General features: G+C 35.7%; 1 protein-coding gene across 3 annotated transcripts in view; it reads left to right on the top strand.

Annotated features, from left to right (window-relative positions):
- The window catches only part of LOC137268285 (activated CDC42 kinase 1-like), an 85035-nt gene that overhangs the window by 30870 nt on the left and 39284 nt on the right, over positions 1–14881 (top strand). Inside the window, exon 1 of one of the 3 annotated variants that reach the window (XM_067802829.1) lies at positions 4460–4772. The exons of the other annotated variants lie outside the window; for them this stretch is intronic. Within the exon in view, the coding sequence (XP_067658930.1) occupies positions 4570–4772 (203 nt within the window). The 5' untranslated portion in view covers positions 4460–4569. Of the gene's footprint in view, positions 1–4459; positions 4773–14881 lie in introns of those variants that run through there. 3 annotated transcript variants of the gene reach the window in all.

The following is a 14881-nucleotide window of genomic DNA, read 5'->3' as shown; positions in this document are numbered from 1 at the left end:
CGTTTCTTATTTGTAATTTTATATCATGGTATCATTTGATTTTTTTTTTTTTTCTATTTAATTTTTTTTTTTTTATGTAATGGTATAATGACAAAAAATTAGGTTAGTATTGTGATTCCGAATTCAAAGAATTTGACTTTTTTTAATATAATGTTTGAATGGACTGATACGGAAGTATTTCAGTATCGGGTCTCAGGTTCCAGATAATCCAACATCCATTCACATAGTAATTTATGTATTGGTCATCAGTTTGAAAATTGATTTAACATCAGAAAATCTAATCAATGCATACAAATTATGTTTGTTCAGGTTTTAAATCAATCAATCAGTATGCACCTTGCTCAGGTCAGGAATCAGGTCACGACACTGGAGCAACGCAGACAGCAGAAAGTAGGTGTATGTGTCACTACTGACTTGTGACAGCAAATAATGTTCTTGGTCTTCATTCCTGCCCAAACGCATGTTCCAAGTAAGAGGTTAATGATGGGATCTGGTGGCCAGGCTTGCTGACTTGGCTGACACATGTCATGTCCCAATTGTGTAGATTGATGCTCATGTTGATCACTGGATTGTCTGGTCCAGAATCGATTGCATAAAGATTGCTGTGATATATCTCGGATATTTCAGAGTATAATGGCCAAACTAAACCAAAAATGTAAGAAAATGTATGTTTTAAGACATTTTATGCCTTGTAGAAAATTGGTATTATGAATGTCATAATATTTTAACACAGTACATGCAGTTTGGGCTGTATAAGGAGCTGAGAATATCTTTTATCCGATGGCAAGTGGAATGATGATGTAAACGTCAACACCAGAGAATCATCTTTTCAGTTAGCTTGTATATTTTATCCACACTTTGTACATCAGACACATCATCATATTCTAATTATGTAGATTGGTGCTCATGATGTCAATCACTACATCATCTGCTCCACACTGGATCGTTTTCAGACCCATCACACAGCTTGAATTGTGCTGGATGTTGAGGAAAGTGGTAAAAGCATTTGCTCATCAGGCCAAAGTCTAAGGCTCAATTTCCCACATTGTTGCAATATATCAAGCCTATTTCTGGTGTCCCCTGCCATGATATTTCTGGAATATTGCTGAAATCAGTGTAACACCCAACTCACTCACTCTGTGACTGGTATCGTGCAGCAGCAACTGATAAACAAACCTAGTGTGCATTATTATTTTATGAACTTTTTTGTATCCTTTGATCTTTTCAGTATCTTGCAAATATGGCATTACGGGAGTTGAAATGATTTTAATCATCTCAAGAAAGCATGGAAATTTAACATACAGTGTGTAAACAGTCGAAACGTGCAAGGACTGATTGGATGATGACGCCAGGTATACTTGAGATTGTGGTATTTATTGCCAGGTTTACAACCTGTATTGCTGAACACAAGTCATAGTGCATGTATGACACTTGGTCTTAATAGCAGTGAACAGTTCTGTTCAGACATCGAGATGATTTGTCACTGACTAAAGTTACTGCAAGGGACCAACATGTTATGCAAATGTTGCAGGCAACATCATGCCCCAAAATGATATTTGACTGTGAACCCATGCGGATTCAAGCTAGAGCTGATCTTTGGCAAACCAGCTTGTCGTATGAGGAGACTAACAGGATCAGTTAGTCCTGGGCTTGTTGAATTTGTTGCTGCATGTTATTGTATCCTAATAATTCTTGATATGATTGCCTGGTCCTGAGTCGATTATTTGCAGACAGTCACATACCTGGAAAGTTGCGGAGTGTGGTGTTAACCTCAAAACAGATTTTAAGATGGCTGTACTTATCTTTTGTGCAACATTATTAGGTACACTGTGTTTTGAAAGGGAACAGTTGTATGACTCTATTTTTACCCATAGTCAATGTATACACAACTCTCAAATTTTGTAGCAATGAGCCGTTTGGCAGCTACATTCTATCTATGGTCAAGGTCATTCGTGTAGTGTGTGTAGTGTCTTACAGTTCGTACACCCGGGCAAATCTATCTACATGGTTTTGTATGCCATGTTATCAACCAATAAATTCAACAAATTTATCTAAAGGGTAATAAATCAACACATATGCCAGTATCATCATTTGTTGGAGGTGGAGCAGCCCAGTGGTTAAAGCGTGCACTTGTCACGCTGCAGACCCGGGGTTGATTCCCCACATGGGTACAGTGTTAGAGGCCCATTGCTGGTGTCCCCCACCAGGACCAACTTTTACTCACTCACTCTCCCCATCAGAGCAGTCAAAAGTATGTATAACTGTTTCTTCTTTAAAAAATGTAGAAATAGGATACTTTATAAGTTATCAGAATGACCTGCAGTAAAACTCACACAGGGCAATGCAGTAAGAAATATTACCAATCTAAATTAATACAGAAACACAACACACAATAGCAATATTTATTTTTCTACATTTCACTTCATAAATACTCAACTATAAATGTGTTTAAAGTATTTTAGGAATTTTCTATGAATATGCATAAGGGGTATTTGGTGTATAATCACGATATTCCCCTTGGTAGCATATTTGGTATTTTCCCCTCAGTGTTTGATGCTAGAGAAACTGATCTCTTTCAAGACTCAGTGCTAGATCATCAATATCCAATGAGGTTGGAAGAATGGAAAATGTCAAAATGGCATTCTTGACTTGTAAGAATGTCTGTGAGTCTTGGATGCATGCCATCATCTTTCATGTTGCATAAATTTTTGCAATTTGAAGTTTGTATTTTCTGATGAAATTTGAATGGTGTTTTTGTCTTGAAATAGGTTGTAGTGAGTGTCTAATGATGAACAGTTCACTCAGACTATTATGCAGTCTTTCATTCCTTTGTCTATTATTAAGCTTGAATTTTGTTTTTATGAACATAATTTTTATCCTGTGAGGTTTTTTTTTTGATTATTGCATGTATTTGTATGCATTGTGTATTTCATCTTTAAAGGAAAGTTATTTTAACAATTTTGTTTTCTAATATATTTTGAAATTGTTATGGTTGAAATATGATAGACCAGGAAAAAATCAGTCTAAGTAAACTTATCCTCAGTACTTTTCTTTACACTCCCCTACTGAGCCTAACAAAACCTAGTAGGAGGTTGTGTGAGGTAACCTTTGAGTGACCAATGGCCGTCCAATCAAACGCGAGACGGTAAAATAGATTTAACCAATCAGACAACGGCTACTATTTACGGATCGGAGGGACTTTCAAAATATTCACATCACTGACAGAGATCTCTCCACAAACAAAACTCCACATATAACACAGTTATTTGATCTGAAGTATATACCCTTTGGGGTTTCTGTTGACATGGTTACCATTAGTTAATATTTCTGCAAGATAACACTTTTTTAAGTGACCGTTTGCTCACCATTGTCATGGTTGTACGTACGTTGTGTGCATCACCTGGAAGCGAGCGTACGCTAAATAGCATTCGGAATCATTCAGGTACGAACCTTTATGAGATAAAAAGTTCAAAAGGTACGTGCGAATGTGCACTTTCGCGATTTGGTAAGCTGTGTTCTGATTGGTCAATCTCAGAGGTTACCTGACGTGACCTCCCATAAGGTTATGTTAGATTCAGTGGTTTAGTGTAACAAAATACACTGAGACTAAGTTTCCTTAGACTGAGAAAAAATACTTTTCTTTTAATCCAGTTGGGTTTTTTTATGTTGCTTACTATTCTATTTTAAATGTTCAAAAGTAAAATATTGGTACATAAAATAAAGTATACCATGTTAAGATGAGTGTTCAAAAAAAGCCCAAGGGTGTTTGAAGTTTCTTTATAAAGTTTTTATCCTTTGTAAACCCCTCAATATCTAAGATTGAACATGATTAATTTCTTCTGTTGAATGTAAGTTAAAATATGTAAATAAAGTGAAACTATAATCTATATTGTAGTCAACTTTATGTCCACATGAGACATGAAACTGAAACAAAAACATCTCGTCAGATTTAGTAAAATTGTAACCGACATGAAACAGAAACGTATAGAATAAGATAAAAATGCATGTATGCACAAAAACAATTTTAAAAAAACAGGAGGAAAAATTGATGTTCATGTACCTGTTTATGTTATGAGTGAAGACAGTGTAGACTATAATGATTTTTTTAAAACAGCAAGTGTTTCTGATGGCTCATGAAAATCTTATATGCGAGATGCATGTTTCACATTTTCTGTCTTGAGAAAACAAAGACTGCTGTTTTCGACGCAACTGATGTAGTGTACATATTGATCCGCTTCTCCCTTCAAAACAACTCTGTAGAAATATCTGTAAATCAAATGTGCAGTTGGATAAATAACAGACCTTCAAAATCACATTGTTTTTGCATCTCCAAAAACGCAGAGGTTGAGACTGAATCCTTTGGACCTAACCTGATTAGCTTTATCAGTATCCGCAGAATATATGCCAGTGACCTGCCAGAGGTCAAGCTCAGTGAGTGTTTGAGGAAGTGAGATCGTGCACACAGTCAGTGTTTGAGTGTATGGTCAGTAAGCATGAGCGAGGAGTTTGTGTGGAGATCTCCACTGTTTCGGTCCTGCTAGGAAGAGCTTGTTGTCTTTGGTGGAAGACATGAAACTGAAGGAGAACACAGGGAACAAGCGGGTTAAGATGGCCAGGAGTAGGAAGGACAAGGGTGGTAGTCCTGATCCTGGGGTGCTGAACCCAGCCATTACTGACTTGGCCAAAAGTTTGTCTGGGCCGGATGGAGTACCGCAGTTGACTGTCAGGGAGGATGGAACATACGATATTGGAGGGCTTCTTCTTACTGAAAGGTGATATCACATGTCATCAGCATGTTAATTCACTGTTAGACAATATAGCAGAACCTATTGACTAGTCTACTGATTTGAACCATTCAGTGATTGTTACTGCCAACACTGTTTGTTTTACTGGAAAGATTGTTTTGCTTGTCTGTTTTTTTTTTGTTTTTGTTTTTTTTTTGTATGAATTATGTCTCAATTGATTATGGACAAGGTACTAAATAACTAAAAGATAAACATGAAGGAGAATTTTATTTCATTTGAAGAAAGATTGTAATTGCCACATAATCAATCAAAGTTGCACCATGTATTTCAAAAAAATATTTTATGTTACCGAAATACTATTGAAAACACAATCAGCTCTCTTGATGTTGGTCCCAACACTAGCAAATGTATGTCAATACCAGGTGTCCTGATACACCAGTGTGTTAACTATCATGACACATCCACTTGTCTAGAACATGGAGGTGACCAGTTGAAGGTTTTTCACCATCACATACAACATTTGTCTTTCCAGCCAGAAGTGTCGAATCATGTAATATGCAGGCATCTTGTGTTACCGTAGACTTGTCATTTTAGTTATTTAATATCATCAGCTCGGATTTTGTCTTCGTTAAGTAGGTCTCTTTATTCCTAGACAGTTTGTTTGGAATGAAAATGTTACTTTCGTATCAAAACTGAAATTTCAACTAATTTTTAAGCCTTACATGAATAGGACAAAACAAAAGTAAAGATATCTTTTAGAAATAAAAAAGGCCAATAAATAATTGCATTGTGCTCACCAAATGTGTCATATTAACTTGGTTTAGGCAGTAAGAAAAACGATATTATACATATATATAAGGGGTGTTTGTTAAAACCATACATAAGTGAAATTTGTTTGTAGATTTCAAATATTAGTGAACAAACTAAATTCAAATGTTGATGAAACAAATATTTACAAGGCAGTTTTGAGCTGCTATGTAGGAATTGTGTTATGCTAAGAAATATGGCTGTCATGTACATTTGGTCATTAGCAGTCTTCTAAGCACTCAGGGGTGCTTCATGAAAAAACATTGACAGGTCGTGAAGTTAGCCAAAAGTCTTTGAGTAGGGTATTCATTATGGCAAATATGGTATGCAATATATTCTATAACACTCAGGTTTGGTAGACTCATTGTTTAGGGAGATCCTGCTGGCCTTGGAACTCATAATGTCAAATTGGCGATGTACAGTTTGAAATAGATTACTCTCAGAGACAATCAGTCCCAGTTATAGATTATGTGTCCTTTTTTGTCAGTCTTATGGCTAGTAGGAGGTGTGTGAAGTCAGTAATTACTTCAGTCTGTTCCTTTGAGATTCACAGATCATATTAAATTCGAGAAAAGGAAAGGCACTTTTAAAATTCACATTTTGAGAGAAAATTAGAAATTTATATTGGAATCTCTATTCTGTATTCTCTGAAAATAAAAGCTTTACGTGAAAATCATAGGTGATATGATGTCTCAAGTGGCATTTGAATTAAAATAATTTTATTATTTGTCTATTTAAGATTTTATCTCTTATTTGACATGTATATAATTTTGCTTCCTTGATATGAAAATTCTAATCTGAAATACAGGAGAGAGATTTTTTCTTCTCAGAAACCCAAGTTAATTTATTCAGTTTATTGGTATTCTTAGCTCTTGACATGATATGACATGGTAAGAAAATTTTCATTACTCTTTTCCAGATGTGGATAATTTTAAATGCAAGGACTTATTGTTCTATAGTCGTACAGAAAGCGTGAGACTACTTGTTTACAGTCTTCTGCATTTGTATTGATACAAGAGCATGCCGCGTTGATAAGTTCCATCATAACGAAGTCAAGGTGCAGTGTGTCGTATTCAGCCTCACTGGATTTGAAAATGCAAACAAGATTTGAAAATCAACAAATTTGATTTGAAATTTTGTTGCCATGTTGCAGTAGTAACATGAGACAACTGTGCCATTTCCAGCTTGTTCAAAGATAATATTAGCAAACAACTTAATGGAGATCCCTTCTGATGACTATTTCAGGACACATTTAGTGAAACCCATGTACAGTATGTCAATAGTATGTTCATTAAAGTATGTTTTTAAAAATTATATTCAAAGATTTGTTTTGACTTCTTTTTTTTTTTTTTGTTTCACTATTCACTTTCAAACTTAAGTTCAGTGTTTGAATATAATGAAAAGTTAAATGTTGATAGTTTGATTCAAAGAAAATTAGATAAAAAACCCCTCAAATTTCAACTAATTTTTAAGCCTTACATGAATAGGACAAAATAAAAGTAAAGATATCTTTTAGAAATAAAAAGGCATATATATATAAGGGGAATTTGTTAAAACCATACATCAGTGAAATTTGTTTATATATATATAAATATATAAGGGGAATTTGTTAAAACCATACATCAGTGAAATTTGTTTGTAGATTTCAAATATTAGTGAACAAACTAAATTCAAATGTTGATGAAACAAATATTTACAAGGCAGTTTTGAGCTGCTATGTAGGAATTGTGTTATGCTAAGAAATATGGCTGTCATGTACATTTGGTCATTAGTAGTCTTCTAAGCACTCAGGGGTGCTTCATGAAAAAACATTGACAGGTCGTGAAGTTAGCCAAAAGTCATAAATATTAGCAAACAATTTAATGGAGATCACCTCTGATGACTATTTCAGGACACATTTAGTGAAACCCATGTACAGTATGTTGATAGTATATTCATTAAAGTATGCTTAAATATGCTTTTTGTTTTTGTGTTTCACTATTCACTTTCAAACTAAAGTTCAGTGTTTGAATATAATGAAAAGTTCAATGTTGACAGTTTGATTCAAAGAAAATTAGATAAAAAAACCCTGCGAAACTCAAATCCTTGAAAGAGAAAGTGCAATTTTATTGAAAATTGAAAATCTGATTTATTGAACCTGGCAGCATTTTAATGTGTGGTTCTACACTGAAATCCTTTTCATAATCTGTTTCATTTCAGGTGTAATGTAATTATAATTCATCATTTATTCTAACTGAGTAGATTTTTGACAGGTGATCTTAAATGGCCAGTGATTTATTCTTCCTATTACGGCGAGATTTTCCATAGTTTGGGAAAGTCAATATTGTTCCCATCATAATGTTGATGTTCTAATCAAATGGCCTTGGGAAGGTACTGCATGAATAAGTGTTTGTTGGTGTCAGCTGATTCGGTCGGACACACATGTTGATAAATGTTTATTCCAAGACTAACAGGACATATTTCGCAATGACTGAGATGATGGAGCTCCTGTCGTAGTGGATCACGTGATGACACATTACGTCAGCAGAGCACAGACAGATTTCCTGTATACTTAGTTTCACTGTTATCCTACATGCAATATTCTACTTCTATAGAGAAGAATAATCAGATAATTGTTACCATGGTTATCTAAACTTTCTGAAACAAGTCAGGATAAAAGGAAGTATTAAAAAATCAACTTAATTTGTTTATGTGTTCATTGAAGAAATGCAATAGCTGCTGGTGGCTTACAATATACAATCGATGTTTGACTCAAGCAAATTTCAGTCATCCTCACTGATAACACTAAGCTTCCTAAAGTAATGTCAAGATCAGTTGCAAAGAGAATAGAATATTTGTCTTTCCTTGTAATGTCATTGAAAAGAAACATGTGTGGCCAAGCGGATAATGGATAAGAGAGCGTGGAAGGTCTGAGGGTCGATCCCAAGGCAGCATGATACTAAAAAAATTAAAACATGGTACTTGTTCTGTGCATGGATTCCAGTGAATAATACTGGTCAAGTTGGTGTCTGTATACTGTCCCTGTGTGTGGCATCCATTATACCCGTGGCATAATTCTGGACATCTTCACTGATGGCTGCATTGAGATAAACTTGTATTTGAAGCTGAGGGAAGCTGAGTATTCTCATTTTAATACATCCCATATCCAACTTAAACAGACTTTGATATTAGGTTTTTTATTTATATATGAAGGATAGGTTGGTTGAGCCTATCAGATGGTAGTTCAGAATTTTGATCATAGCTTCAAATGACACCTATACCCTTCATTCTTCCTTAATGAGGGCTTAGGGATAGCCTTGTGGTTAATGTGTGATTCCCATGTGGGTACATTGTCTGAAGCCCTGGTCAATATTACTGGTGTTCCCTACCTGTCTTGATATTGCTGAAACGTTCCTGAAAGTGGTGCAAAGGAGTACTCACTCACTTCATCAATGCACACATTTGAGTATATTTCTTCAGAAATCATGATATGTAAAAGTTCCCCACTGAGAGTGAATGGGCAGTTTTATGCTTCTTTATGCTACAATATTCCTGCAATCATGTTAGAGTGACACCAAAATATGTTTCACATGTCGTACCCATGTAGGGTACATGAATCTTAGGCACACACTGACCACTGGGCTACCCAACCGAACCATCCCACCTCCCAAACTGACTCTGACCAAGAATTTAGAAATTTTGGCACCAACTAGCTAATTCTGAAATTCTGAAATTTCATAATTATGAAAATCAGTGACAGTGTCACCAGAAAAAGGTAAGTTTTGGTAGTGAAAGATTTGATTATTGAATTGTGACAGTCCACCCAGCTGTTTCATTTATGAATAACAAATCTTGTAGGTCCTTGTTCTTACATTTGTGTGCATTAAACAACTAAATCTTAACACCTCAGTGAGTGTTAAAATGTAGTGTGATTTAATAACAAAAAATAGAACACGATGTCATAAAAATAATCATAAGCGGAACTATTCACTGATTTTACTAATATTTGCTGCAGAGATACACAAACAAACAACTGACGTCTTATACTCTGGAAAAGCAAAACAAAAATAACCCCGTGTTCATCTGAAAATATAATAGGCATGGTTTATTTCTCCCGATCCCTTTGTTAAAGTTGTCCATTAAACTGTGTAAATCTCGTCTCTCTCTAATACTAGTTTTTGTGTGTGGGTGCCTTTTTCTTCTTGTTTTAAAATAAACACAACAAACATTGTACGACAGAAAAGCTAAACAATGTCTCAGCAATATAGACAGTTCAAAGAAAAACTCACCTTTTGTTAATAGCTACGCAACTAGTTGATACTGTAGAGGTTTTCTAATTGCCCTGAATAGTGATATTTAATCCATAAAGTACAGACCCTGACGCAAATATATCCAAGAATACCCATGTAAGTCTAGAAAATATGGATTGTAGATTCCCTTAACTTCAGGCTGCAAATGAAGAAAGTCCGTTAAAAACCGTTATGACTTAAAAAATTGTGTAGCACAAGGTGTCAAAGTTCACGGTGCCTGTAAGGAAAGATTCAGTTTGTTCTCAGATTGTAGATTCCCTTAGCTTCTGCGAATGAAGAAAGTCTCAGCGCTCTATTTCATTATATTATTATAGTATTATACTATAGTATTTTCAATATGAACTTTTTAAAGTAAAATATGTTCATTTCAGAGACTAGTTGTTAGTCTATCCATAAAGTAAAACTTTGAAGTACGCTGTCAAATTCGTCTCATTTCATTGAATTTCTCCCGTGATTTTCTCGATCGCAAGTGAGCAGATACTTATAAGTACGTCTTTCGCATTGTTTATGGTGAAGCAAAAACATAAAACAGTAAAAACAACAAACAATTCACTTGGTACTATAAACAGAAAGAAATGTTGAAAAGAATTTTGATATCGATGTTTTTTTACAGCTTTCCAAACACGTACGTCGATCTACCCGTTGAAAAAAATCAGTGCTCTCCACTTTTGAACACATTTCACTGTCACATTCTGTTCACCACGTGCAAATACGACCATTAAGAAATTAGGTCATTTTGACTAATGAAATTAAATTTATGGGCGGGGATATGTACATAAACTGTCCTTCCACAGATCGATCAAATCGGCCAAGGGACGTGTGCACACAGAACATCAAGTTTTCGCAATTCCCACCGTTGAAAATAATACGACATAAATATTTATTCAAATTTCGATGTTTATGCCGAAATACTGTAATTCTAGCCATTATTACATCGTAAGATTAGAAATTATCCACTGTTGTGAAGTAACACGAACGCGCGGTACATGGCTCCGATTTTCGCGCCAAACACGGCCACGCCCTTCGTTCTTCCGTAATCTATTGCGACTTCATGAGCGCTAACCGTACAGCTTATTTATTACATATGCAGTTACGATTATATTCCTGGTCGTAGTAGATCTATGTGTATATATCTATGAAAACGTGTTGGCTTTAATTTTTTTCTTAAAAAATACGTTTCCACTTCTAACTCGCACCATTCCGCGACAAGCCGAATGGGGACGATCTCTTCGCGGCACGATGCCATTGCTGCTAGTGCTATGTGTCACGTAGACCTGTGTGAGCGCGCAAAGCGAGCGAGAGGCGCCAAACACAACTTTTGCCAACAGACAACGATCTAAGTGAAGAATAACCTAACGTATTAGCGATTCACGGATTTGGAGGATAATCCAATGTTGGATATGTGAAGAAGGAATAGACTAGATTTATGCCGATGGATACGTCTCAGGTTGATTTCCAATGGAGATGAGCACGAGCGGTAAGTAAACAACAGCAATATTGAAATCGTTTTGAGTGCCCCGATATTTAAATTGTTTTGAGTACCTTAAGGTTCGCATACGAACATAGGTAAAGGGGTAAGCAACACTGTTTGATTAGAATGACGTAAGACAATGTAACAATAACATATATAGCAATGTATGAAGTGTTTATGTCGTACATTCTCAGTGAATATCTCTCAAACGGAAGGAATAATGTGTGATGAACGTTAATTTGAGGTTTTATGTAATATGTTCCGTTCATTTATGTTAAGACACGATCAGTATCTAACGGTACTTTAAAAACCGTTATGACTTAAAAAATTGTGTAGCACAAGGTGTCAAAGTTCACGGTGCCGGTAAGGTCAGCCTGAAAGATTCCGTTTGTTCTCAGATTACACACACAATAAAATACACTCAAATGATCATAAAAGGGAGGTAATTGCTATAGGCGCGTTTATGGACATTCCATTTTCTTTCTATCATATAAATTTGTATTCAGCTTTGTAATAACTGCTGTTTGTAAACCAATACTGGATGTGTCAGTACATTTTGCCATTCATTTAACGTGGAAATAGGTTCAAATACTTTGAGATACGTTTTTATCAATTTTATGATAGTGCTGATTATTATAAGTATTATGAAATTTTATGCATCATTTCAGAATATTGTATTTGGTTATGAATGTAGACAAGTGATTTGGAAGCCAGTTTTGTGTTTTGACTTCTATTGCATGTTTTGCTACTGATATACACTCTTCACATTAAAAGAAAGTGATTCAAAGTCATTAATGTAAAGAAATGTTTTTAAATAACATGATTTAGTATAATACTCAGGTGAAAAAATATCTGAAGTATGGGAAAATACTTAACATTTTTTCAGCAGTTATAAATATACAATTAAACAACACAATTTCAATATTTGCTTAAGAACCTTTGAAATGGGGAAACACTGTTATTAAATGTTGTTTGTGTGTTTTTCAGATTTCCACTGGACAGTTCTGAAGAAATGGTACTAATGTTGAAACACTGAAGATTAAGTTATGTTCCAGAGCCATTTGCTCTTCAAACTGAAGACTTAGATTCGATTCCTCTCCTGGGTACAGTGTGTGTAGCCCCTTTCTGGTGTCTGTCGCCGTGCTATTGCTGGAGCATTGCTAAAAGTGGAGCAAAACTAAACTCAGTCAGTCACTCACTCACGCACTATCCCTGAAGCAATGTGGGTATCTTCTGTGATGTCCCCACTGCTCTTCGTGAAGGTTCTTCCAACATGTGTGTATAATCCTGTCTCGTCTGAGAGAAATTGTGATGCCCCCTGTACAACTTCCAGGTAGATGATTTGGGGCACTCCTGTAAATTCTGTGTTGGTAGTGACTCTCATTGTGTCTACTTTTAAATCAAATAGTCTAATGGGATTTCTGAAATTGTATATTACTGCATGAAATGTTGTCCCGAAAGAGTTCATTTTCCTGGATACAGACTGAAGGACATCCCATTTCTGTTTTAAAATAATAAATAATAATGTCTTCTGAAAAAAGATGAACATGTCCACATACCATTTTTCCTCAGCAGTGTAACTGGATTTATAATTCTAGCTTCACAGGATATCCCACAATCCCTGTGAGCTTTCCAACAGCTATCGTCAAATTGTCTTTCATTTAAATCTGAGGCAATGTTCGTAATAAACTTTGTCTTCGTAATGTAAACAGTTTGTTTTCAGTGCATGGGTCTTTTTTATGTTAATTCTTTAATATTTGATATTCCAATTGATTTCTATGCCATGGTGTTTGTGTTATATCAATTTTCTATGTAGGTTGTGGTGTGATATGGTTGGTTTTCAACATGGTCTCAATAGCCAAAGGTTATTCTGATGGTAAACTGTTGTGCAATCTAACGAACATGCTGTACTTACTATGGTCTCATTTTTTTCAGTAGTAATAAATGGTACACCATGGTCTCCTTTTACCATGGCAAACCATGGTACACCATGGTCTCTTTCTGCAATGGTAGACCATGGTTTTACTTAACCATGGTAAACTGTGGTGCCATTTACTACCACCATGATGTTTTGTTACCATGGTAGACCATGGTTAACCATGGTCTTTTTTTGCCATGGATGACCATGGTCCACCATGGTCTTATTTTATTCTGGTTTACCATGGTAGACCATGGTATGCCATGGTTTTTCTTTTACCATGGTTTACCATGGTACACCATAGTCACTTTTTACCATGGTAGACCACGGTTTTATTTTACCATGGTAAACTGTGGTGCCATTTACCGCCACCATGGTCTTGCTACCATGGTAGACCATGGCTTACCATGGTCTAATTCTGCCATGGTTGACCATGGTAGACCATGGTCTTATTTTACCATGGTAAACTGTGGTGCCATTTACCGGATGTGGTAAGCCGTGCTAGACCATGGAAACCATGGTCTGTGAACCATGGTCTACCATGGTATACCATGGTATACCATGGTTTTTTCATGCTTATTTCAGCTGGGCCATGCCTCAGTTTCACATTGGCGTAGAGTTTGAAAACCATAGAATTATTACATGTGACCTTCATGACCTATGGCCATCAGTGCTGACTGGCATCTGTGACATTTAGCCTGTGGTCCATAACAGTACAGGTTTTCCATGATTTAGTGTCAGAGTTGACTTCCATAATTAGATAGAGTCAAGGACATTCGAGAGTGGCTGTGGTTTGGGCGTGGTAAGTTGGGGATAGGCTGTTAGTAACTACAGTTGCTGAGCACAGTGTTTAGGGTATATCGTGCTTGGAATACAGTGACATCTGTCAACCAAGTCAGCGAGTCTGACCACCCAATCCCGTTAGATGCTTCTTACGCAAACTTAGGTAACTGAAGATCAAATCTAACCCGGATCATCACAAGTTGTATGATATTTGAAGCCAGGGTCCCTTTGATCTTAAGATTTAAACATTGAAGTTGCCTGATGTCAGGCTAACATTTTCTAGAATGTAATGTCCACTTGCACACTTTTAAGCCACGATGCTGAAAGAATTAATGAAGAAGCCACATGCTAGAATTGGTATCATTAACTGAGATAATGGAAGATTGGTCGCAGTGATTAAACGACCAAGCACACTGTTTGCATTTACAACAGTTTTCACACGCTTGATTTTGTCTGTGTCATTGAACTGACATTTCATAAGCACTAGAATCTCGTTCCAAGTCATGATTGAATTTATCTTTAAGATTGCAGGAAATTCGTGTTCCAATCATGCAGTAATCCTTTAAAGATGTGAAATTTGAATATGCATTTTGTGCAGTTTGAAAAATAACACAAAAGATTTTGTGCATTAACAAACATAACAGGAATATTTGAAAAATGAAGCAAACCAATTATTTTCAATGATTGGTCGGTTGTTATGAATGAATCACTCAATGTAATGAAAGACAAAGAGAAGAAGGTGTATTTTTTTTAAGTAATGCTGAACCTTGTTGTATAGAAATAATTTAAGGTAGATGCTAAAACCTGTGAATCAACCAGGAAACTGTTTAGAATGTTATTCTAAGTCTGAGCAGAAATTCAGTGCACT

This window comes from Haliotis asinina, chromosome 16, assembly GCF_037392515.1.
Source record: "Haliotis asinina isolate JCU_RB_2024 chromosome 16, JCU_Hal_asi_v2, whole genome shotgun sequence".
Taxonomy (NCBI): Eukaryota; Metazoa; Mollusca; class Gastropoda; order Lepetellida; family Haliotidae; genus Haliotis; species Haliotis asinina.
The sequence above is the reverse complement of the archived record's forward strand: the minus strand, read 5'-3'. Positions and strand labels throughout refer to the sequence as shown.